Source organism: Geotrypetes seraphini, chromosome 4 (genome assembly GCF_902459505.1).
Source record: "Geotrypetes seraphini chromosome 4, aGeoSer1.1, whole genome shotgun sequence".
Taxonomy (NCBI): Eukaryota; Metazoa; Chordata; class Amphibia; order Gymnophiona; family Dermophiidae; genus Geotrypetes; species Geotrypetes seraphini.
Genome location: NC_047087.1, coordinates 116,133,646 through 116,156,872, shown reverse-complemented (window position 1 = coordinate 116,156,872; position 23,227 = coordinate 116,133,646). Strand labels below are relative to the sequence as shown.

General features: G+C 45.8%; 1 protein-coding gene across 1 annotated transcript in view; it reads left to right on the top strand.

Moving 5' to 3' along the window:
* Positions 1–9,331: 9,331 nt before the first annotated feature.
* GAP43 (growth associated protein 43) overlaps positions 9,332–23,227 on the top strand; it is a 198,538-nt gene continuing 184,642 nt past the window's right edge. Inside the window, exon 1 of the mRNA XM_033940143.1 lies at positions 9,332–9,568. Within this exon, the coding sequence (XP_033796034.1) occupies positions 9,539–9,568 (30 nt within the window). The 5' untranslated portion in view covers positions 9,332–9,538. The remainder of the gene's footprint in view (positions 9,569–23,227) is intronic.

Below are 23,227 nucleotides of genomic sequence, written 5' to 3'. Positions count from 1 at the left end.
TCCCCAATAATACACACAACTCTGTTGGTGGTGAAACCTGGCCGCAGCCCTATATATTGATAATTAAACATATAACTTAAATATCTTATTAACATATTTTAACAAACACAATTATATTAACAATAACCACACCTTGTTCCCGAGCTACTGTAACAATCTAATGGCCCCTGACCCCACCGTGCAAGCAAGGGTCCGAGGGGTGGCATGTCCCTACATACCCCATTGTTCAGGGCTATCCGACCCACCAGGCACGGCTCCCAGCCAGCCCACCACTCATCCCTTGATGAGTCCAGCAGCCAGTAGCTCGGGATACCGCCACAGGCCTGTAACCCATTACAGGACCCCCAATGAGCAGAGCTGCAGCTAAGGTCCCACCCAATGCTCGCAACAAGATGCAAAATTGTTCAACAGGAGGTCCCAGCCAATATCAGATAGGTGCACCCTATTCCTGGAGAACAAACCCGTGCAGGACACGTCTACCCAGTCGTGCCTAATTTGGACCCTTCTCCTAGCCTCCACCCATCTTCCAACCTGCCGATTTACCTTACACAGCCCCCTTATCCACCGGCGGAACACCAACCTGCGCGGTCATGGAATAATGTCTGACTATGCCAGTATTGTGCCAGGAGATCGACCCTGCACCATCCCCAGATCACCCGTGATCATGTCAATGAGCTGTTTTCTGGTGCATGTGTCTACATAGTTTCCCCCTAGATGCAAGAGCAGAACCTCCGGACCACGGGGACGATGATGCAAGTCCTCCAGAAGAGGCAGGAGCTGGTGCCAACGCATACCTTGCTGCCCCCACCAGGAAACCTGTACACCTTGAGTCTATAGTCCCAAGTGCTGACCTCCCAGCCTGATGATGGCATGCTCCCTGGCCCAATGGACGAAGGAATGAACGATCCATAATGATGTAACATGCCAGACTGCATCTGCAAGGAAAAACCCCTGCAGTCAGGCCAATGCCCCTCCAACGACAGCTGGGTTAGTAAGAAGCTAAACATGCAGGGATCACACTCCACCCCCAGCCCCTTACAGCCCTTCCCTCTAAGGCACCCCAAGAATGCTTCCCCCGTATCCAGCCCTCCAGAGGTCCCCTAGAAACCTGTCTCCTCGGAGCCTACCCCTCCGCCCCAACCCAGTCAGTTTAATGTAGCTTCGATAAGCATCTGATGACCATCTCCCCAAATGTTGGATACCGACCGACGGCATCCCTGACGTAAAAGCACTCGTGGCAGCTCTGATCCAAAAATAATGTGTGCCGTAATGCACCGGCACCTCCCCGCACCTTCCCAGGGTCAGTCTCAACACCAGTAGGAATTGATATCTTGTGAGGAGTGCACCAAAGGCATGAATCAGCAACGCTGGTCCCAGGCGAGGATGGAACACTATATAGGGCCTCAGTGACACAATGGGGCATGAGGAACTGCCCTCCACACTGTGAAACACCAATGTGCACCCCTGGTCCAGTTGGTCCGTCTTGGATCGGGTGATGTGCAAATGCACTATGCCCTCTTCCATCTGCACATGTCGCCAGAGGAGCCCCCGCACCCACCGAACATCCAAGGGATAGACGAGAAGCTCCCCTACTTGCAGGGCCCGAAAAAGGCCAGAGAAAAAGCTGCTCTGAATAGGCATTCCTTGTAGCACGAACTCGTCACCTCCAGCAATATCCCAATTAAGCGCTTCAACAGCTCATGGGTGATGGGTAACCGAGAATCCGGCATATGCAGAGCTACCCAACCACAGGACACCATCATCTGATGTGTCAGAAATCCTGTCGATGGGCAAGGCCAGCGGAACGCTTTGTAGAAGTAAAGAAAGCCTACCAAATGACCTGCCGTCACGCTGCAGGAAAAAATGGCGTGATGTGAGTCCGCCACAAAATCCGCCAACAAAACCTCCAGCATGGGTCCCGGAACCCATCCTTAAAAGGGAACAACGTTCTGACCTTGGCATTATACCGTATCCACATGGCCAGGGCCACAAACTTCTTCAGCATGTTCCAGATTCGCTCTGCACCAGGCTCTACTAATGCTCTGGCATCCATGATCCATCCATCCTCGCTCCTGGTGCCAGCTGCTGAAACTGTGAAAATTGAAAACGGGAGAGGGCATCAGCCAGATGGTTCTGCACACCAGAACATGACGCGCCTGAATGTACACATTAAGATGCAGACAGCGCAAGACAAGCTCCCACATCCATAGACGTCGGAACGGGAGGGGGGCCAAAGGGGACATGGCCTCTCCCAAAATTGCCCCTCCTGTAGGTGATCCAGTGGAGGGGGGAATCTCCTACTTCTTGCAAGACTGGGAGCTTGCTACTGGCCAGCATGCCTCTCTAATGCGCCCCTGACAGCATCTATCTCCTCTTCCTCCCTCCTGTCTGCTCACCTGCTTGCTGTGTTTAACTTCTTTGAAAAGCGCTCTGCCGCCTGCCACTGGCCTTGGTGTGTTCTCTCCACTGCGGCCAGCCCTTATGGAAACAGGAAGTTTTCAGGCGGGCTGCAGTGAAGAGAAGATGCCTAGGCTAGCAGCAGGGCGGCGAAGAACTTTTCAAAGAAGTTAAATGCAGCGGGCGGGTGAGCAGCTGGGAGGGAGGAGGGGGAGGAGTAGATGCCAGCAGGGGCGCGTTACACAGTGCCGACCAGCAGACACACTGGCCGATAGCTAGGTGTAGAAGAGAGGAGCATATGGGACTGGGGAAGGGAGAGATATGGACAGATGAAGTAAGAGAAGGAGAGATGGACATGAGGGAAGGCAGGGGAGAGGGAAGGGGAAATGCATGTGGAGGGGGCAAGATGGGGAGAGGGAGATAGATTCAGGGAGGGGACAGAGGGGAGAGGGAGAGATATGGACAGAGGAAGTAAGATAAGGGAGAGATGGACATGAGGGAAGGCGTGGGGAAGGGAGAAATGAATGTGGAGGGGCAAGAAGGGGAAGGGAGAGAGATTTAGGGAGGGGACAGAAGGAGTAGGGAGAGATATGGACAGAGGAAGTAAGAGAGGGAGAGATGGTCATGAGGGAAGGTAGGGGGAGGAGAAATGGATGTGGAGTGGGTAAGATGGGGAGAGGGAGAGAGGGAAAGAGATTTGGGGAGGGTGCAGAAGGGGGAGAGAGAGATGGACAACTTGGTAAAAGCAGAGAAGGAAGATAAGACAGGGCTAGGAAAAGGCGGAGGCAATATATACTGAAGACTGTGAGACGTGAGAGATGTCATACTTGGGAGCACACCAGGACCTCTAGCCATACTCTGCTGCTTCTGCATGTGGCTTTATGAAAAAAGAAGTGCAGCTGGAAAGAATGAGGAGGAGACCTACTTGGATGTTTTAGAGCGAGAAGGGAGAGCATCATCACTGGAAATGGACGCTCCCAGAACAGCCCAGCCATGCGCCCCTTCTGAATCTCCTCCTCCAATTTCTGCTGCACCTCTGCCCACAGCTATGAAACTGATGAAGAATTAGACACCTGAACATTCTCCACCGGACGCACGTAAAGTATAACAAAGCCATCCCCAAAACCCCTTTCCAATATTGCTGCTGCCCTATCATCCGAATACCGAGCATATATACTAATGCAAGGAGCCTAAGGAACAAAATGGGAGAATTAGAAGTCATGGCCAAAACTGATAACCTAGACATCATTGGGGTCTCTGAAACATGGTGGAATTAAGAAAACAAATGGGATATAGCACTGCCGGGGTACAAACTCTATTGCGAGGATAGGTCAGGTCAGAAAGAGGGGAAATAGCCCTATACATAAAAGAAAGCATATACTCGACCAGAGTGGACACAGCAGCGACAACCAACAAATTGGAATCGCTATGGGTTAAAATACCAGGAAGGAAAGGGCCCAAGATAAAGATGGGCTTATACTATCGTCCACCTGGGCAAACCAAAGCTACCGATGAAGAAATGAAAGCCGAGAAAAAAACGAGAATGCAAAAGCGGTAACACAATTATTTTGGGAGACTTCAACTATCCCGGGATAGACTGGAGTCTTGGGAACTCAAAATGCGCCAGGTAGACCATATTCCTGGAGGCTATACACGACTGCTTCATGGATCAGTATGACAGAGAACCGACGAGAGGGAATGCCACTCTGGATCTAATCCTTAATGGGCTAAAAGGACCTGCAAAGGAAGTGGAAGTAGTGGGACTGTTGGAATCAGTGATCACAATATGATCAAGTTCAAAGTTGAAGTAGAAATACTGAAGGGAAAGAGAACCACAGCGACAACTTTTAACTTCAAGAAAGGAAACTACGAAGCGATTAGGGTAATGGTAAGGAAGAAACTTAGGAACAGCTCAAAGAAATGGCAGACTGTAGAGCAAGCCTGGTCTTTATTCAAAGACACGGTGAGCGAGGCGCAAAATCTGTATATCCCCAGATTCAGAAAAGGGTGCAAAAAGACACGAACAAAAGACCCAGCGTGGATATCTAAAGAAGTGAAGAAAGTGATATGTGATAAGAAGAATTCATTGAAGAAATAGAAAAAGGGCAAAACCGAGGAGAACTAGAAAGAACACAGGATGCATCAAAAAGAATGTCACCTTGTGGTTAGAAAAGCAAAAAGAGAATATGAAGAGAGGCTAGCCAGGGAAGCACAAAATTTCAAACCGTTCTTCAGATATGTTAAAGGGAAACAGCCGGCTAGGGAGGAGGTGGGACCGCTGGATGACGGAGATAGGAAGGGAGTGGTGAAGGAGGAGAAAGAAGTGGCGGAAAGACTAAACATGTTTTTCGTCAGTATTTACAAAAGAGGACACTTCCAACATACCAGAACCTGAACAAATCTTCATAGGAGACCAGGCAGAAAAATTAACATCCATGGAAGTAAGCCTTGAAGACGTACACAGGCAGATAGAAAAATTAAAAACTGACAAATCACCGGGCCCGGACGGAATCCACCCTAGGGTACTGAAAGAACTAAAGGAGGAAATAGTGGAACTACTACAGCAAGTCTGTAATCTATCCCTGAAAACAGGCGTGATCCCGGAGGATTGGAAGATAGCCAATGTTACGCCCATCTTTAAAAAGGGATCAAGAGGTGACCCGGGGAACTATAGACCGGTAAGTCTGACCTCGGTTCCAGGGAAAATGGCGGAAGCACTGATAAAAGATAGCATCGAGGAGCATCTAGAAAGGAATAGACTTATGACAACAAACCAACATGGCTTCTGCAAGGGAAGATCATGCCTGACGAACATATTGCACTTCTTCGAAGGAATTAACAAACGGATGGACAAAGGGGACCCCATAGACATCGTATACTTAGACTTCCAAAAAACCTTTGACAAGTTACTCCATGAACGCCTACTTTGGAAACTGAAGAACCTTGGGGTGGAAGGAGACGTTCACAGATGGATCAGAAATTGTTTGGCGGGTAGGAAGCAGAGGGTAGGAGTGAAGGGCCACTACTCGGACTGGAGGAGGGTCACAAGTGGTGTTCCACAGGGTTTGGTGCTTGGACCGCTGCTATTCAATCTTTATATATAAAATCGGAGGTATGTATGTGTGTATGTATGTGTGTATGTGCCGCGATCACGCAAAAACGGCTTGACCGATTTGAACGAAACTTGGTATGCAGATCCCTCACTACCTGGGATGATATGTTCTGGGGGTCTTGCGGCCCACCTGCACACGTGGGCGGAGCTACAAACATAAAATCAGATTTCACCCATTCATGTCAATGGAAAAAATGTAAAAAGCTGCCATTCTCACAGTAATTCAAAAACGGCTTGACCGATTTGAACGAAACTTGGTATGCAGATCCATCACTACCTGGGGTGATATGTTCTGGGGGTCTCGCGGCCCACCTGCACACATGGGCAGAGCTACAAACAGAAAATCAGATATCACCCATTCATGTCAATGGAAAAAATGTAAAAAGCTGACATTCTCACTGTAATTCAAAAACGGCTTGACCGATTTGCACGAAACTTGGTATGCAGATCCCTCACTACCTGGGGTGATATGTTCTGGGGGTCTCTCGGCCCACTACTCTATGTTGCTTGCTCAAGGGTGGGTTCACCCAACAATTTATATGTTCTTGCTCCTGGAGGTGAAACTAAAAATGTTGTTTATAATCACGTTTTGCGTTAGTTGTATTGTATTCATTTTGTCAAATATTTCACATTATAATTTGAATATTGTACTTTTTATTAAGCTGTAAAACAATAATTTCATTCACCACTATAAAGTATCTTTATTTGAATCCATTTACAGTGTTATTGCTATAATTAAATACCCGTGCAACGCCGGGGCATCAGCTAGTGTATTTATAAATGATCTAGAAACAGGGACGAAGTGCAAATTAATAAAATTTGCAGATGACACCAAACTATTTAATGGGGCTAGGACTAAAGAGGACTGCATAGATTTACAAAGGGACCTGAACAAACTAGGGGAGTGGGCGACGAGATGGCAGATGAAGTTCAATGTAGAGAAATGTAAAGTCTTGCATGTAGGAAACAGCAATCCGAGGTACAACTACACAATGGGAGGGCTGGTAATGGTGGAAAGTAACCTAGAGAAGGACTTGGGGGTACTGGTAGACAAGACAATGAAACCGTCGGCACAGTGCGCAGCGGCCTCTAAGAAGGCGAAGAGAATGCTAGGTATTATCAAGAAAGGTATTACAGCCAGAACGAAAGAAGTTATCCTGCCGTTGTATTGGGTGATGGTGCGCCCGCATCTGGAGTATTGCGTCCAATATTGTTCGCCATACCGTAAGAAGGATATGGAGATACTCGAGAGGGTTCAGAAAAGAGCGACAAGATTGATAAAAGGTATATAAAACCTTCCATATGCTGAAATATTGGAGAAACTTGGGCTTTTTTCCCTGGAAAAGCGGAGACTTAGAGGGGACATGATAGAGACTTACAAGATCATGAAGGGCATAGAGAAAGTGGAGAGGGACAGATTCTTCAAACTTTCGAAGACTACAAGAAAGAGAGGGCATTCGGATAAATTAAGAGGAGACAGATTCACAACCAATGCTAGGAAGTTCTTCTTCACCCAAAGGGTGGTGGACACCTGGAATGTGCTTCCAGAGGGCGTGGTAGGACAGAGTACGGTATTGGGTTTCAAGAAAGGATTAGATGTTTTCCTGAAGGAAAAGGGGATTGAAGGGTATAGATAGAGGATTAATATGCAGGTCCTGGACCTGATGGGCCGCCGCATGAGCGGACTGCTGGACATGATGGACCTCTGGTCTGACCAAGCAGAGGCACTGCTTATGTTCTTATGTTCTGAAGAGCTGCCACCCGTATCGGGGATGGGCAACCCCACCTCCCCACCCTCACTTAGCCTGCCATTGGGATACCCCGGTCACCCCTTTCTTGGGTTATTTGAGAGACAAGTGTCCTTGTCCATACAAGGAACAGGTATGCTGAAAGTGAGTCAGTGAAGGTGCAGATAGACTTGTTAAATTGTCAGCAGAGCCCGGGACCGCTTCAAGCGCCTGACCCCCCTTGCCCCCCGGAAGGGCGAAAAGGAATGCACCCTCCCTGAGCTCGGAATAGCAGCCTTCCCGGGACCTTCCACCCCCACACCTTCCGGCTTCGCCATGTGGGTGAGCCACAAGTTAATGTCCTGAGTACCTCATGACATGTAACTGTTCTCCTCCATCTCGTCCCGGAATGCCTCATTGTAGTTGAGCCAAGCCCAATCTCCAAAACGATGATAGGCATCCAGGATGGAGTCCGCCTATGCCAGCAGCAGGCTGTAATCCTGTAGTCGCTCCCACCCCCACATGCTGGCCAACTGTAAAAACACGCCCATCCAGTTCACTACGTTGCAGGAAACCGGCCCCACCTCCGCTTTCACTCCCTTTTTTTTGCTCTTTTTCTTCCCTCTACGAATCCAGCCCTTCAGGAGGCGGAAAATTTCCATGCAAGCCCGCTTATTAATTTTATGGCGCAACGACTGGGGCACTTTCTCCCACAGCTCCGAAAATACTACTAGCGCTGGAACTCCCCTACCATCTCCCTCCTGTGTCTGCAGCATCCCTCCCACCCGATGAGGCGAGCCAGAGGAAGAGGTAGACGAGGAGGAAGAGGTTAGAGACGTAGAAGAGGAAGAAGAAAAGTCCTGACCCCAACGACCGTGCCTACCCTTCCACTTCTTCCTAACCCTCTTTCCTCAGGCCCTGGCCCCTATGGCCTTTTTACCCGTAGTCCGGACTCCTCCAGCACTACTACTGCTGTTGACATCTGCAGTGGCGCCATCTGCAGCAGCCACCATAGCTGGACGACGGCTAACCTCTGATGCAGGCACCTGGACTCCACTCAACTCTGGTTTCGCCTCTCCACTCCCAGACGCACCATCAGCTGGCGTACCTTCCACTCTCTCTGGTCCGGTGGCTCCTGTGGGGAAAAATCTGTGGGGGCCAGCAACCTGTACAGCATGAGGGTAAATTAAGCCCGTGGGATGAAATCCCTGCCTCCAGTCTGTTGTCGCTCCCCAACCCAACCTGTTCCCTCCCCACTGCACCAAGGCCCAAGGATAGGGGAGGAACTGCCCCATAAAATGGAGGTGCAGCCATTGACCAAGGGCCAGGCCCCCAAGTGGCACCCCAAGGTACCGCCATCCACAGTGACCACCAGCTAGGAAAATCCGCTGGCTGTCCCCACCCAGCCCTGATGTCGAGGCAAGGCCCTCTAAGTCAGTGCCTCCCCCTAAACACTCTCCTCACTCCCCAGGGGGCCACTCCACCGCTCCCAGCCCGCAGACCCTTGTCCTTGCACCAGACCCCCCTGCCGAATGCTCAAAGCTGCCTCAGAGGACCAGGTAACCGTTTGGATCCTCCGAGAGTTCCCCTTAAGTACCCCCTCCCATCACCCCCCTTCAACCGCAGCCTCCCGCCAATCTGGAGCCTTTCCCTCAGCGGGAAAGATCCCCCTCTACTCTCCCTAACTGCCCTCCTAACTAACCGCGCTCCCCACGCTCACATCCACCCTCGACAGGCGACCTTGCGGGCCTCCCAGCTCCGCGTTAGTCACCTGTCGAGACGGGCTCTAGGGCTTTTAATTAACTATGGTGTCTGCACTTAATGGTTTTGTGTTTCCATTGGTTTAATGTTAAAGGAGTAAACTGGCAAAAAAAGAGGGGGAGGGATAGAATGTCCCTGCCCTTTAGTTTTAGTGCATACAGTGGGAACATCAATTGGTCTAGATTGTAGGCTTTTAAATATTCATGAGGCTAGCAGGGGACTGGGAGTGGGTGGCTATCTAGAATATGTGTGGGTATGGAGGAGGGGGGAGAAAAGAAGGGGAGCAGTCATTGAGAGCTAGTGAACAAGTCTTGGAGAGAGAGAGAGAGAGAGAGAGAGTTTGAATGTGTGATGAGCGCAGGCAGCGGACCTTACAGTTGCTGTTAACTGCCCCGGCGTATGTGTGTGTGCATGTGTGTGTGCGTGTGAAAGAGAGTGAGAGAGAGAGAGAGAAGAAAGGCGTGGAGCGGGGGGAATCAGAAAGGGAGAGTGTGAGGAGGAAGCAAGGAAGGAAGAAGAAAGGAAGGGAACGCTACCGATCATGCTGTGCTGTATGAGAAGAACAAAACAGGTAGATGATTTCTGGATTGTCTCTGCTGAGGAGCTGCAAGCTTGGGGAGGGGATGATGCCGGGGGGATCCTTTTTCAGAGCTAAAGCGCCGTTCTGTTCCTCTCTGTCGTTCTGTAACTAGATTTATGAATCTTCCAAAGAAACAGAATTTTTATTCATTACCTTTTGTCTTTTTATTGGCTTTGCTGGATGTGGATGGGTAAAAATTGCAATCCATCTTGTTCTAAAGGGGCTGAGAGCTCCAGTTAAAAGCATTGCGAGTGCCTGCCTGTGGTTTTTGAGGGTGATGGGTGTGTGGCTGAGGGATGTGAAAATGCAGGCGGAGGAGAGTCTCTCCGTTTTAACGCTGGCGAATCCTTCTACCTGTGCAGAAAAGAAACTTGACACCGAGTTTTCTGTGGGGTTTCTTTGTCGGTTTTGTGCTTATGGAGAGCTGTGCATGCAATAGGGACAGCAGAATGCCTCACTTCCTTTTTGTCCGCCGTGTGCATTTGAATCAAGTGTTGGTGCTTCAGGAAATAATTGGGTCTAAAAGACTGCTATTTTATTGAGGAAAGCAATCATTAATAAACAGCAAAAGCTATTAGACGGGAAAAAACAAAAATCAAACTAGCCTTAAAGCAAGCACTCTGAATAATTGCTCACCAGCTGGCAAAGGCTCGACCCCACCCTGTTAATGTTGAACAGGGATGGAAAACCCAGTGGGGTACCTGTTGGAAGCCAGCTCATTTATCTGTATAGGTTCCTGCACTGCAGCAATAGTTGGCGGATGTATTTTCAAGGTAAAAACAGCACCGAGAAGATCTAATTTGAACAAAGACCATGCAGCCCAGTTCCACCCTTTCTTACTGAAGCTTCTTTGCTTTCTGAATTAAAGACACTGAGGCACAACTTATATAATGCATACCTGGGAAGTCTGAAGAGCCTGAATGCAAGGGAAGAAGGTTCTGGTCTCTATATTTTTCTAAAACCTGTGTGCATGCCTGTCTGTACAGTTCAAGTATGTGGCTCTCATGTAGGAGCACTTTATTTGAATTCCATGCAACACTTAAGGCGACTGGGGTGTGTCACAGACTGTCAAGGTAGAATTTGCTGACTGGGATAGGGAGAAGGCAAGAGACAGTGAATAGATAGAGAGACAGGAAAAAAATGGGTGGAGGGCAGAAGAAGGGGGTAAAGAATACCAGAGGAGCCAAGCCCTTGGAAGAAGTGTACTATCAGACACATTGGAGCCTACTGGACACAAGATTCATAGAAAAACTGCAGGCTGTTTTCTAGATAGTTGTATATGGCTTCAGACAGCCTATTCTCCCAAGCTCTTTTTATTTCTCTCCTCTCCTCTTATTTTTTAGTTGAAAATATAGCCACAGATACAAATTAGGAAAGCTTGTATAAATAAAAACTCCAAAAGTCATATATAGAGGAGGTTGAAGGAAGGGAAATTAGAAGACATTACCTTAAGGTTAATCTAAAGAGGGAAAAGTCTTTTTTTTCTGGAGCTTTCATGCTCTGTAGTAAGGATGAAAATATTTGAGCAGAACTGAATAAGAAAAGTAACTGTGAAATGCCAGGAACCATGTCATCTCCTCTGCCTCTCTACCAATGAATGACATTTTAGAGTGTTACACACTAAAAACACCGATGGGACACAGATTTTTGTCATGGGCCCTGCCTTCAAAAGGCTTCCTTCTTTTTTGTGCCTATGAGAAAAAACCTTTACAAAATCACTTTGCTGTAGGAGTGTTATATAGATAAATAAAATAATATATGAAATGTGTTATAGAATTAAATGCCTTTCATAAATCTTGCATAAAATACAAATAAAGGAGCAACTTTTTAGCCAATTCTTATATAAAAATCCATAAAAAATTTCAGATTATTTATTTAAAATATATGTTTAAGTAAATGTACAGTACAAAGAGGTGTTATATGATGAGTATGTCATTAATCATGATTCTTAATGCCCAAAGGATTGATACATGCAATTTCTAGCAATGTTTTCACCTCTTTCTTTTCCCTCTCCCAAAGGAAGAAATGAGCAGGTTTGCTAGATGTTAATATATTTACCCCTCTTCATTCCTGTACCCCCAAAAGGTTTTCTGCTTTCAGTGGGAAAGACTCATGGGAGTTCAAAGACAATCTTGCAAATTGCCACACCCAAGCAATCAAAAAAAATTTAAACAGAGGGGTCCAGCTGATGCTTCATGATCCATCCGTATGTCATATATGCAGTGAAAAGAGAGAGAGAGATGCATTATCCAACCTGATATATTTTTATGCTGCCTAAGGCAGATGAAATGGTATTAACATTTCACCAATTAGTCTGGTTGCATGGCATCTATCCATGCCAGTCGACAGAGAGAGAGAGAGAGGGAGGCAGAGGCTGCAGGATATGAATTAAGCATCTCCTGTAGCTGGGATTTTATTGCTTTGGGATATGAAATGTCTCCAGTCTCCTCTGGGGATACCGACATAACTTAATCATTCTGTAAATGCTTAACTTGATGGTATATTCTTACCTTTTTAAGGCTTATAAGATAAATTAACATCTTAGAAGGTTTTTATCCCTTGAAAGATTGCACCAGTTGACCTATAGTGAAAAACACCCTTTGCTTTACTGCACTCATTTGTCAGAGGCATTCATCAAAATTATTGGGTATGCTGGAAATATCTGCCTATTAGTCACCTTAATATCCATTAGCTAGAGAAGCTGGTTAAAACAAAATAAGAAAAACAGTGTAATCCATTACCATCTTGGTTACAAAGGACCAGATTTTATAAAGGATGCCTATGTTAGGTGCTCTAGGCATCTTAATTGTGGCCGCCCGGCGACGCCTAACTGTGGGATCCACACACAACTTTAAAAAAAAAAAAATTGGCTTAAATGGCATGGTATTCTACGCCGGTTATCAGCTAATCAAAACAAATTTTTAAATTACCAATTGAGAGATTGACACCGAACTCTTAGGACATGTAGTGATGAGTGGAGGCGCACTCTGACACCTAATGCCAAGTAGGCGTGGTTAGGGGGCGGAAAATAGATGTAGTTGACTGAGGTGTCACTAGGTGTCCAAGTTAGGTGCCTGTAAATTAAGCCCAATAAAACCTGGCCTAATATACAGGAGCCTTACTTTAGGACATCATATGACAGCTAAGCAGTGTCTAGGTACCGCTAGGCAGGATTCTATAAACGGCATTTAGTGGCTGATTGACAGCCATGCTGAGCGTTGTCCGCGATGTGCTTAGGCACCATTTATAGAATCTGACCCCAAATTCCAGGGCATCTTGGGGTTAAATAGGTCTGCTTAATCTGTTTGCAAATTAAAAAATGAATTTAGTACACTTGAATTCCCATTGGCACAGATTGAGGAAAAAAAAAAAAAAAAGCCCTAGGGGCCTTTTTACTAAGCTGCATTAAAAAAAATGGCCTTAGAACACCATTATGGGCTGTGGCTCACTGGTTGAGCTGCTGCCTCTGCACCCAGTGGTTGTGATATCAAATTCTGGTGCTGCTTCTTGTGACCCTGGACAAGTCACTTTGGGGGTCCTTTTGCTAAGGCGTGCTAGTCATTTTAGCGTGCACTAAATATTAGCTCGCACTGCACGCTGACGCATCCATAGACTATAATGGGCGTGTTAGTGTGTAGCACATGCTAAAACGGCTAAAGCGCCTTAGTAAAAGGACCCCCCTTAATCCTCCAGCGCCCACCACTTTGAATGTCAGCTTTGGAAATGCCAAAGCCACAAAAAGGCAGTATGCAAATCCCTGTTCCCTTTTCCGTGTTCTATGGCCATTTTTTCGGCAGCCATATGAATGGCTTTTTTTGTATTTCTTGTACTAATGACCAAGTGACCGAGTGGTGGGAGCTGCCCGGGATGGTGGTGCCCTCCCTGCTCCTTCCCTGTTCCCCCACTTCATGTGCACGCCCCCTTCACTTTCTCCATACCTCCTTAACTTCCTTGGCATGAGCAGCATCTACAACTTGTTGCCCGCACTGGCCTCTGCTCTCCCTCTTATGTCACTTCCGCGTCCCTCGACTCAGAGGTAATGTGAGAGGGAGAGCTGAGGCCGGCGTGAGCAGCAGGATGTAGCTATTGCGCATGCCAGTGAAGAATTGGAGGTAGAGGGGGAAGGGAAGGCATATGTGTGGTAGAGGAGGAAGGGGAAGGAGTGAGGGGGTGGAGATAAGGAGAGGTCCAGTGCCCCCACCAAGACTGCACCCGGGGCTGTGCACCCCCCTGGCCCCCCTTTACTACACAACTGGTGTGACCAGTTTGAGAAATGATCACATGTGCACTTACTGCCGCCAATTTGGGAGGCCGTACGTGACCCTTGGCCTGCTTTTCTTGTCAAGAAACTTTCTGAACAGTTGTTTCCACTACTCCTACCTTTAGTTCAACATAGTCTTATGGAAGGGGTAGTGCCACCTCTTTGAAAGCATGCACTAGTATGCCCACTTCTCAAGAAACCGCACATGGGGAGGGGGGGGTAGTTTAGGATTCCGGATGTTTGTGGGAAAATTAGTTATCATTTTGTCAAAATGGAGGTTATATTTCCATTTGATAGTACCTATATATAAAAGGAAATGGCTTTAAAATTATTCTAATTAAACATAAATGGACTCAATCATCCTATCAAAAGGAAAAAGGGAAACGTGCTTATATTATAGGTATGAGAGAATGTATGCAGAACAAATGGGAAATAATAAAAAATTCAAAGAAGTCTGGGGTCCAATGGAAACATTTATTAAATTGTAGACTGGTTAATTGAAACGATCATTAATTTTTGGATTTTTTTATTTTTCCACACACATCCAGATGGGGGGGAGGGGAGGGATGGGGGAGAGTGTAAGGTGTTTTGTTTTTTTATATTTATGCAATTGTAAGTGTTATTAATTGTTTACATCTGTATGTTTATTTGTATGCACTTTTTCTTCAGTTTTAAAAATTAATAAAGTTTTAAAAAAAGAAACCGCACATGAATCTTTCTTAAGCTAGTACTTTTCAACCAGCTTCTAACCTACCATTTATTTATTTATTTTTTTTGGGGGGGGGAGAAATTCCAAAGAACGTGGTTTTCCAAAAACTCTCTCAGCAAATAGAGTCAACCAGTAGTCTTCACCTAATTCAAATGGGTTTTTATCATCCAAGTAGCACTGAAACTATTTTATAAGCGCTTAACAACTCAATTTGTGCATCTTTGGATGCTCATCATTCTGTAGTTCTTGTTTCTTTAGATCTGTCCTCAGCCTTCAAATTTGTGGACTATTCCCTTCTCATCCAGTGGCTCCATGCTATTGGTTTTACAGGGATAGTTCTATCTTGGTTCAGAAGTTAACTTTCAGACAGAGCTTATCAAGTTACTTCTAACAGATCTTGTATAATTATTGCTGATCTTGTCTTAGGGATTCCTCAAGGATCCATAGTAGGCCCCTTGCTATTTAATATTTTTCTTGCCACTCTGATGACTATAATTCAAGACAATGGAAATGTTCCATTTTGCTATGCTGATAATATTCCGATCTTTTGCTGTATCACTCATATTATCACTTCCATCAACTCTTTGAATGCTTGTCTTCAGTCAAGTCTTGCATTGGCTTAAGGAAAACCTTCTCGCTCTTAACCCTTCCAAATGTATATGTCAGTCTCCAAAATAATTTATTTCCCTTTTTCTGGCATTGATGCAAGAATCGATATGGTGGAATCATGTGCCGATGGTCATGCATTGCAGCGTCAACCTTGAGATTAGCATGAAAATATTCCATAGTGTTCAAATAGGCCAATGAGCTGCAAAGTCAAAGCAACTTATACTTTAATTAGAAAACGTCTGCTGGACACATGCACACAAAGGTTCTGCGGTAAAGGTGGCTCTACTGTGTGCATATCCAAAGAAAATGAAAATCCTAGCACACATCTGTTCATGAACTAGAATGTTCTGTGCATACAATTTCTCATGTGCGTACATTAAAATCTCATGTTTACTTCTGTGCATTGTGGAGGGATACCTAATGATCTCATTAGCATTCATTTTAATATAATGTGCACTTATGTGTACTGTGACGGGTCAGGTCACCCTCTTCATGGTTAGGAACCACAAACTTTGGGAACTCTCTTTCTCCAGAAGTTTGTTTCTTTCATTGCTGCCAGATGGCAGAGGTACAACAGATATGAACATAAGAATAGCCTTACTGAATCAGACCAATGGTCCATCTAGCCCAGTATCCTGTCTTCATGGAGGCCAATCCAGGTCACAAGTACCTGGCAAAAACCCAGATAGTAGCAGCATTCCATGCCACGGATCCAGAGCAAGCAGTAGCTTCTCCCATGTCTGTCTCAACATCACTTTGTGGACTTTTCCTCCAAGAACTTGTCCAAACCTTTTTTAAAACCAGCTAGGTTAACCGCTGTTACCACATGTCTGGCAACGCATTCCAGAGCTTAACTATTCTCTGAGTGAAAAAATATTTCCTCCTATTAGTTTTAAAAGTATTACTTTGTCCCCTTGTCTTTGTAAATCTTGATGCAGTAAAAAATTGATCTACATGTACCCATTCTATACCACTCACGATTTTGTAGACTTCTGATCATATCTCCCCTCAGCCTTCCCTTTTCCAAGCAGAAGAGCCCTAAACTCTTTAGTCTTTCCTCATACGAGAGAAGTTCCATCCCCTTTATCATCTTAGTGGTCTCTCTTCTTTGAACCTTTACTAGTGCCGCTATATCTTTTTTGAGATAAGGAGACCACATCTCACAAATTCCAACTATCCCCCTGCCCCCACCTGTTCCTTGTACACTGCTGAATCATTTAGCTCGGAGTGTAGTGTATGTGGCTTCTAACCAAGTCTGCAGAGAAAACCTGGTTTCACCAGACTCCACACTCACTTCCTGGGCTCATCATACCTCACTTTCATGGACCCTCTTGCTCTGTAAATGTACAATCCCATGTATTCCTTTTCAGAGACCTTGTCCTGGGAATGGACAACCTGAAATGCCAGCCAACTCCTCTCACTAGAGCTTTTAATCACTCTTTCCCCCCAAGTCTGCAGAGAAAACCTGGTTTCACCAGACTCCACACTCACTTCCTGGGCTCATCATACCTCACTTTCATGGACCCTCTTGCCCTGTAAATGTACAATCCCATGTATTCCTTTTCAGAGACCTTGTCCTGGGAATGGACAACCTGAAATGCCAGCCACTCCTCTCACTAGAGCTTTTAATCACTCTTTCCCCCCAAGTCTGCAGAGAAAACCTGGTTTCACCAGACTCCACACTCACTTCCTGGGCTCATCATACCTCACTTTCATGGACCCTCTTGCTCTGTAAATGTACAATCCCATGTATTCCTTTTCAGAGACCTTGTCCTGGGAATGGACAACCTGAAATGCCAGCCAACTCCTCTCACTAGAGCTTTTAATCACTCTTTCCCCCCAAGTCTGCAGAGAAAACCTGGTTTCACCAGACTCCACACTCACTTCCTGGGCTCATCATACCTCACTTTCATGGACCCTCTTGCCCTGTAAATGTACAATCCCATGTATTCCTTTTCAGAGACCTTGTCCTGGGAATGGACAACCTGAAATGCCAGCCAACTCCTCTCACTAGAGCTTTTAATCACTCTTTCCCCCCAAGTCTGCAGAGAAAACCTGGTTTCACCAGACTCCACACTCACTTCCTGGGCTCATCATACCTCACTTTCATGGACCCTCTTGCCCTGTAAATGTACAATCCCATGTATTCCTTTTCAGAGACCTTGTCCTGGGAATGGACAACCTGAAATGCCAGCCACTCCTCTCACTAGAGCTTTTAATCACTCTTTCCCCCCAAGTCTGCAGAGAAAACCTGGTTTCACCAGACTCCACACTCACTTCCTGGGCTCATCATACCTCACTTTCATGGACCCTCTTGCCCTGTAAATGTACAATCCCATGTATTCCTTTTCAGAGACCTTGTCCTGGGAATGGACAACCTGAAATGCCAGCCAACTCCTCTCACTAGAGCTTTTAATCACTCTTTCCCCCCACGTCTGCAGAGAAAACCTGGTTTCACCAGACTCCACACTCACTTCCTGGGCTCATCATACCTCACTTTCATGGACCCTCTTGCCCTGTAAATGTACAATCCCATGTATTCCTTTTCAGAGACCTTGTCCTGGGAATGGACAACCTGAAATGCCAGCCACTCCTCTCACTAGAGCTTTTAATCACTCTTTCCCCCCCCCCCTAATCTCCCCAGGTTTGGCCCTGGGAGCACAGCTTGCTGGAATCCTCTCTATGAATCTCTTTCCTGTCCAAGTCTTAAAGGGACCTCTTCTCTCCCTTAAGGGCTGCTATTTGCTCTGTCAGCCCTGGACTTCTGCAGCTTAGGGAAAAATCCTTCCCAATCTAGGAGATCCCACCCTGGGTATTCCTCTCCCTCTCCCCTACCCAGCTCTAAACTCATCCTGCAGCATCTTCTGTGTGAATCCGGTAGGGAGAAAGGGTTATGGGGCCTGGGCAGTGTCTTACCCATTACAATATCATGTGAGTTAACTGTCGCGGTGAACCCCTTTCTTATTCAAGATTCTTTTTTTACTTTCAAAGCATTTCAGATTTCTGCATTCCATTAACAACCACCGCTTGATGTTGCCGTCGCCGCGCTTCGCATCCCTTGAATCATCTTGCCGCAGTGCCTTTTTCTTTATTGCACCATTTTCATTGAACTCCCTCCCTCTACAAAAGTTCAAATCTGCTATAAAAATCTGGTTATTTGAACAGGCTTTTTTTAAAGGAGGGGAACCCAGACTCCTTTCATCAATATTTCCTGTATTAACTTATGTTTTTATTTTTGTATTGTCACTATTCATGGTATGATTGCTGATTGACTGCTTATTTCCTATCTGAAAAATTATACCATAGTTCTATTTTTTTTAAATGTATTTTATTGTTTTAGATTGTAAACTGCCTTGCTCTGTGCTACAGTTAAAGGCGGCATTGCAAATCTTCAAATGAATAAATTATGCAGCCATTAATGTGTGCATACACCTCGTGAATAATCATGCATTTCTGCTTGTAGTGGTTTCCTACATCAGCCCCATATATTTGCTGCTTAATGGGAGCTCTGGTCTGCTTAAGGTGTGATGGCCCCTTGCTCCCTCCTTTATCGTCCATGTATAGCTAGGCTGGTCTGGGAGGAGCCAGATAGGGCTGGTAGCTGGGGAAGGATGTATTTGGTAAGGAGGATGAAAGGTTATTTCTCTCAGAATGGGGTGGCACTAATGTGTTTACAAGGAGACAGGCATGAAGGCCTACTAGACGCAATGTAGACATTTCAAATTATGTATATATTCATTGACATTATGGAGGTAATCCACAACAAGGTGTTTCCATTTAGGCGCCTTGATAACTCATAGTGAGAGCTTATTCTATATGGGCACAAGGGTGCCCATGTCTCCTTATTGAATATTAGCATGCATTTAGGCATTCACATGTACACCTGCCACAGGCCAGGTGCAAATGGGGGTTCCTGATTTAGCAGGCACATGGGCTATGTACAGTGTCCTGTAAGCTGCCCCTCAAAATGTCTGCCCTGCCTATGGCCCACACATACCCTGCCTCCATATATGCCCCCCCTTCTCGTCTATGCGCTAAGACAGTTGCATGATTGTCTTATGAAATGCTGCTGAGTGCATGGCTTTCACTTCCATGCGCAAATACACATTATGGCCCAGATTCTATACATGGTGCCTGAAGTTAGGTGCCTAGATTGACATGCCTAGCTGATCTAGGCGCCGGACAATTACTCAATTAGGCTTCATTAGCTCAGTTAATTTTAAAGCACCATTAAAAAGCAATTAAAAAAACAATTAATTTAGCTGGTAGGCGCCTAACTTGATAGGCGCCTACCACTTCAAGGGTAGGCGTCTCTACTCCAAGTCGCCTACCAAAAAGTAGGTATGGTTTGGAGGTGGATACTGGGTGGATTTTGTGCATAGTTTGACATAGGCACCAGTAGGTGCCTAACTTAGGTGCACTCATTTACACCAAGAAAACACTGGCATTAATGGAATGCGCCTAAGGTTTTAATGTCTACCGTTGCATAAGAATGCTTAGGCAGTGCTAGGTGCAGTTCAATAAACAATGCCTAGTGAATGATTGGCAATGATGCTCCTCATTGCCTAGAAGTGAGGTTCCGTTTAAACAGTAGAATCAGGCCTATATGTGTGTATGTGCCAGCATTCTTTAACATCCCAAAAAACAGAATCCACATATGCATTAGATGATGTGGACTCAATACGGTCCGTGTTTCGACTATACTGCCTTCTTCAGGGGTCCAAAAGTATGCGGCTATACAACAAAGACAAGCAAATGTGTTCTCCTTCCTTTATACTAACTATGTAAACTGAGTCGAGCCCCTTTATTTGGGGATGATTCGGTAGATAAACCTAAGGCTGGGAATGTAAGTGAAATACTCAGGCAGCTGCTATTAAAGCTATTTAGTTGTCCAGGAATGGCTCCTGGTTGCTTAAATAGCTTTTTAGTGTCTAACTGCAGATATTCAGCAGGAAATAACTGGTTATCTCCTGATGAATATCCTGGTTAGCAGTTAGTCGCTAAGCAGCTATATCATGCAACATGCAATATAGGCACAGATATTCTCTGCCAAACTGGCTATGTGTAGCAGCTAAAGTACACTACATAAATAGCAGGTCTATCTTTAACCACTAAGCAGTTAACCAGTTAGCTTTGAATATCAGCATAACTGGTTAAGTTGCTATGGCCAAAAATGAAACTGGATATTCAATGCCAGTTGCCAGAAATTGCCTAGCATTCAACATCTGGGCATAATACCAATGGTGGACAGCAAAAACGCTGCCTGCCTGAAAATTGGACTCTAACTGGCTAATTAACTGCATAAAGTTAGAACAACAAAACAACTGTCCTAACTTCATGTGGTAAGTTAACTTGGTGGATGGATCATGCCACTGAGTTGGCCACCAACTCATGGCAACATGCACGTTGAGGAATCCACCCTGTGATATTTCATGACAGAGTACAGGGGTGGTTTGCCATTGCCTTCTCCTGTGCATTTTATGGCTCCACGATGTTTCTGCTGCCTAACCTAGGGCCCGTCAGCCTACAGCACCCGATATTCCCAGGTGGTTTCTCATCCAGGTACTAGCCAGGCCCAACGCTGCTTAGCTTCTGATGGTAAAAGTAGGCCTACTCAGGGTGGCCAGGCCACAGGCAAGTTAACTTAGTACTGGACTGAATATTGGTTGTGACCTGGTTAGCTTCTGGGTCAGAGGGCAAACTTGGATATTCAGTACTAGGAGCTGCACATGCCCCAGCAATGAATATCCATGGTTAGGGTTACCATATTTGTGAAGAGAAAAAAAAAAGGGGCACATGACCCTGCCACACGCCACCCACAGCCCTGCCTACCTTTTGCCCATTTCATTGTTCCCTTTCCTATTCTCTTTACCCTTTTAGTGCTTTTCTCTCTCTCCCTCCCTCCAGCCCACCCCTATGGGTGCTTCTCTCTCTCCTTCCAACCTATCTCTCATGTGGGTGCTTCTTTCTTTCTCTCTTTCTTTTTCCTTCCAACCCCCCACTCCCCCCTCTGCAGGTGCCCCTCTCTCTTTCTTTCCTTCCAACCTTCTCTCCTGCTGCATGCTCTTTTCTCCAGCACTCTCTCCTTTTCGTAATGTTTCTCCAGCCCTCCCTCCTTTCCGTAATGATTCTCCTTCCCTCCCTCCATGTTGTTTCTCCAGCCCTCCCTCCCCTCCCTCCTCCAACCTCCGATGCGGCTTCCCCTCATGATGTCTCTAGCTCTTGACTTCCCTAACAACCTCCTCCCCAGCTACAGCAACGAGGTGCACCAGCTGCCACTAGCTTGTCCCAAAAGATGCCTCTGCAGCGACTTCCTGTTCCCGCATAGGCAGGACCTGCAGAGAGGCGGCTTCCAGGGCAGGCTGGTGGCAGCAGGCTCATTTTGTTGCTACTACCAACTGCCTGAGGATTGAACTAAAGCGGCTGGGGAGGAGGTAGTTGGGGGAGTCGTAAGAGCCAGCTAAAACCGGACACATTCCCCATTTTAAAAAAAGTCCTAGACATGGATGGTAACCCTATCCATGGTTAAGCCAGCCTGCAGTTGGAAGTGGCTTGTAAACAACTTACTATTGTAGTATGAATATTGACTAAGTATTATGCTAACATCGTATTATATCTCTGTTATTTGAATTTCATTGCTGTTAAATGTGTATATTTTTGATACTATTTCAATACTAAGTTTCAATTTGCTTTTTTCAGGTTGACCTTATTTATTGTGTTTACGTTTATATGTGATTTTGTCATTTTACTATTGTTATGCTGTTAACAAAATTGTTTTATGTTAAGACCATATCTGCTTTACACTACCTTGAGTGAACCTCTTCATAAAGCTGGTTAACAGAGCCTAACAAATAAATAAATCTCTATGTGTTGCTCCCAAATATCATCACTTATATATAAAAAGGACAATTCTACACTTGTTTAACAAGTCACTTACATTTGATGCCAACTGTAACATAGTAACATAGTAGATGACGGCAGATAAAGACCCGAATGGTCCATCTGTGCATCTGTCTGTACAGAAGAATGATGTTTCTTGCCTAGGTGTGCAGTTGCTTGTGAAAATGCCAGTAGGTGCCTAATTAGTATTCTACAAATGCACGTTCAAATGCACAGCCATGAGTTTATAAGGGGGTATTCACATGGGTGGCTCTTAGGCGGGGCTGACATTAGAGGTGAGGAAACAACAGGGCAGCCACTAGATTCAATATGGAAAGAAGAAGTAGTCCAAAAGGAGAAAAGTAGCTTTAATCAATGCTCCCAGGGATCAGTGCCCGGCGTGGCCACGTTTTGCCAAATAGGCTGTGTCGGGGCATACAACCAGCTGGTGTCTCACAACTTTCACAACAGTACTGAAAGAAATGATCCTGATGGGGATTATCAGTTATAACGAGCCCAAGATCATTTATTTCACCGCTGGTGAAAGTTGTGTGTCACCAGCTGGTTGTATGGGGCTGACATAGGGTTACCAGGTGTCCGGATTTACCCAGACATGTCCTCTTTTTAGAGGGTATGTCTGGGCGTCCGGACGGGCTTTTCAAAACCTGGCACCTTGGGTTTTGAAAAGTAAATTGTGTCGGGAGGGGCATGCGTGGATGCCCTTCTGACCGAGATGAACAGGATGAGGGGGCGGGGCTAGGGGCGAGGTTGGGGTGTTATGTAACGGGGTCGGGGATGGGTAGAACTGGGCAGGCCTGGGGGCGGGGCTAGGGGGGGTCCAGATTTTACATATGTAAAATCTGATAACCCTAGGCTGACATTAGACAATTTATAGAATACCTTAGGTTGCCCACATGCCTGCTGCATTTAGGCAGCCCCATGTATTTTAGCTCTATGGCAGATATATATGTGGATAAATAAATGCAAGCACACTGATAACAGGTTTATGCTAATATTCTATAAGGACATTTGGGCATCAAAGTGTCTATATTGAATTGGCTCTTACCCTACATTCCAGGGTTGTCTAAATGGAGATACCTAGTATATATATAATCAGTGCCACCCCTAGAATGCCTCTGGCATGCTCCTTCCACTCTATTTATAATGTTGAATGACTAATGGGTTATATAAA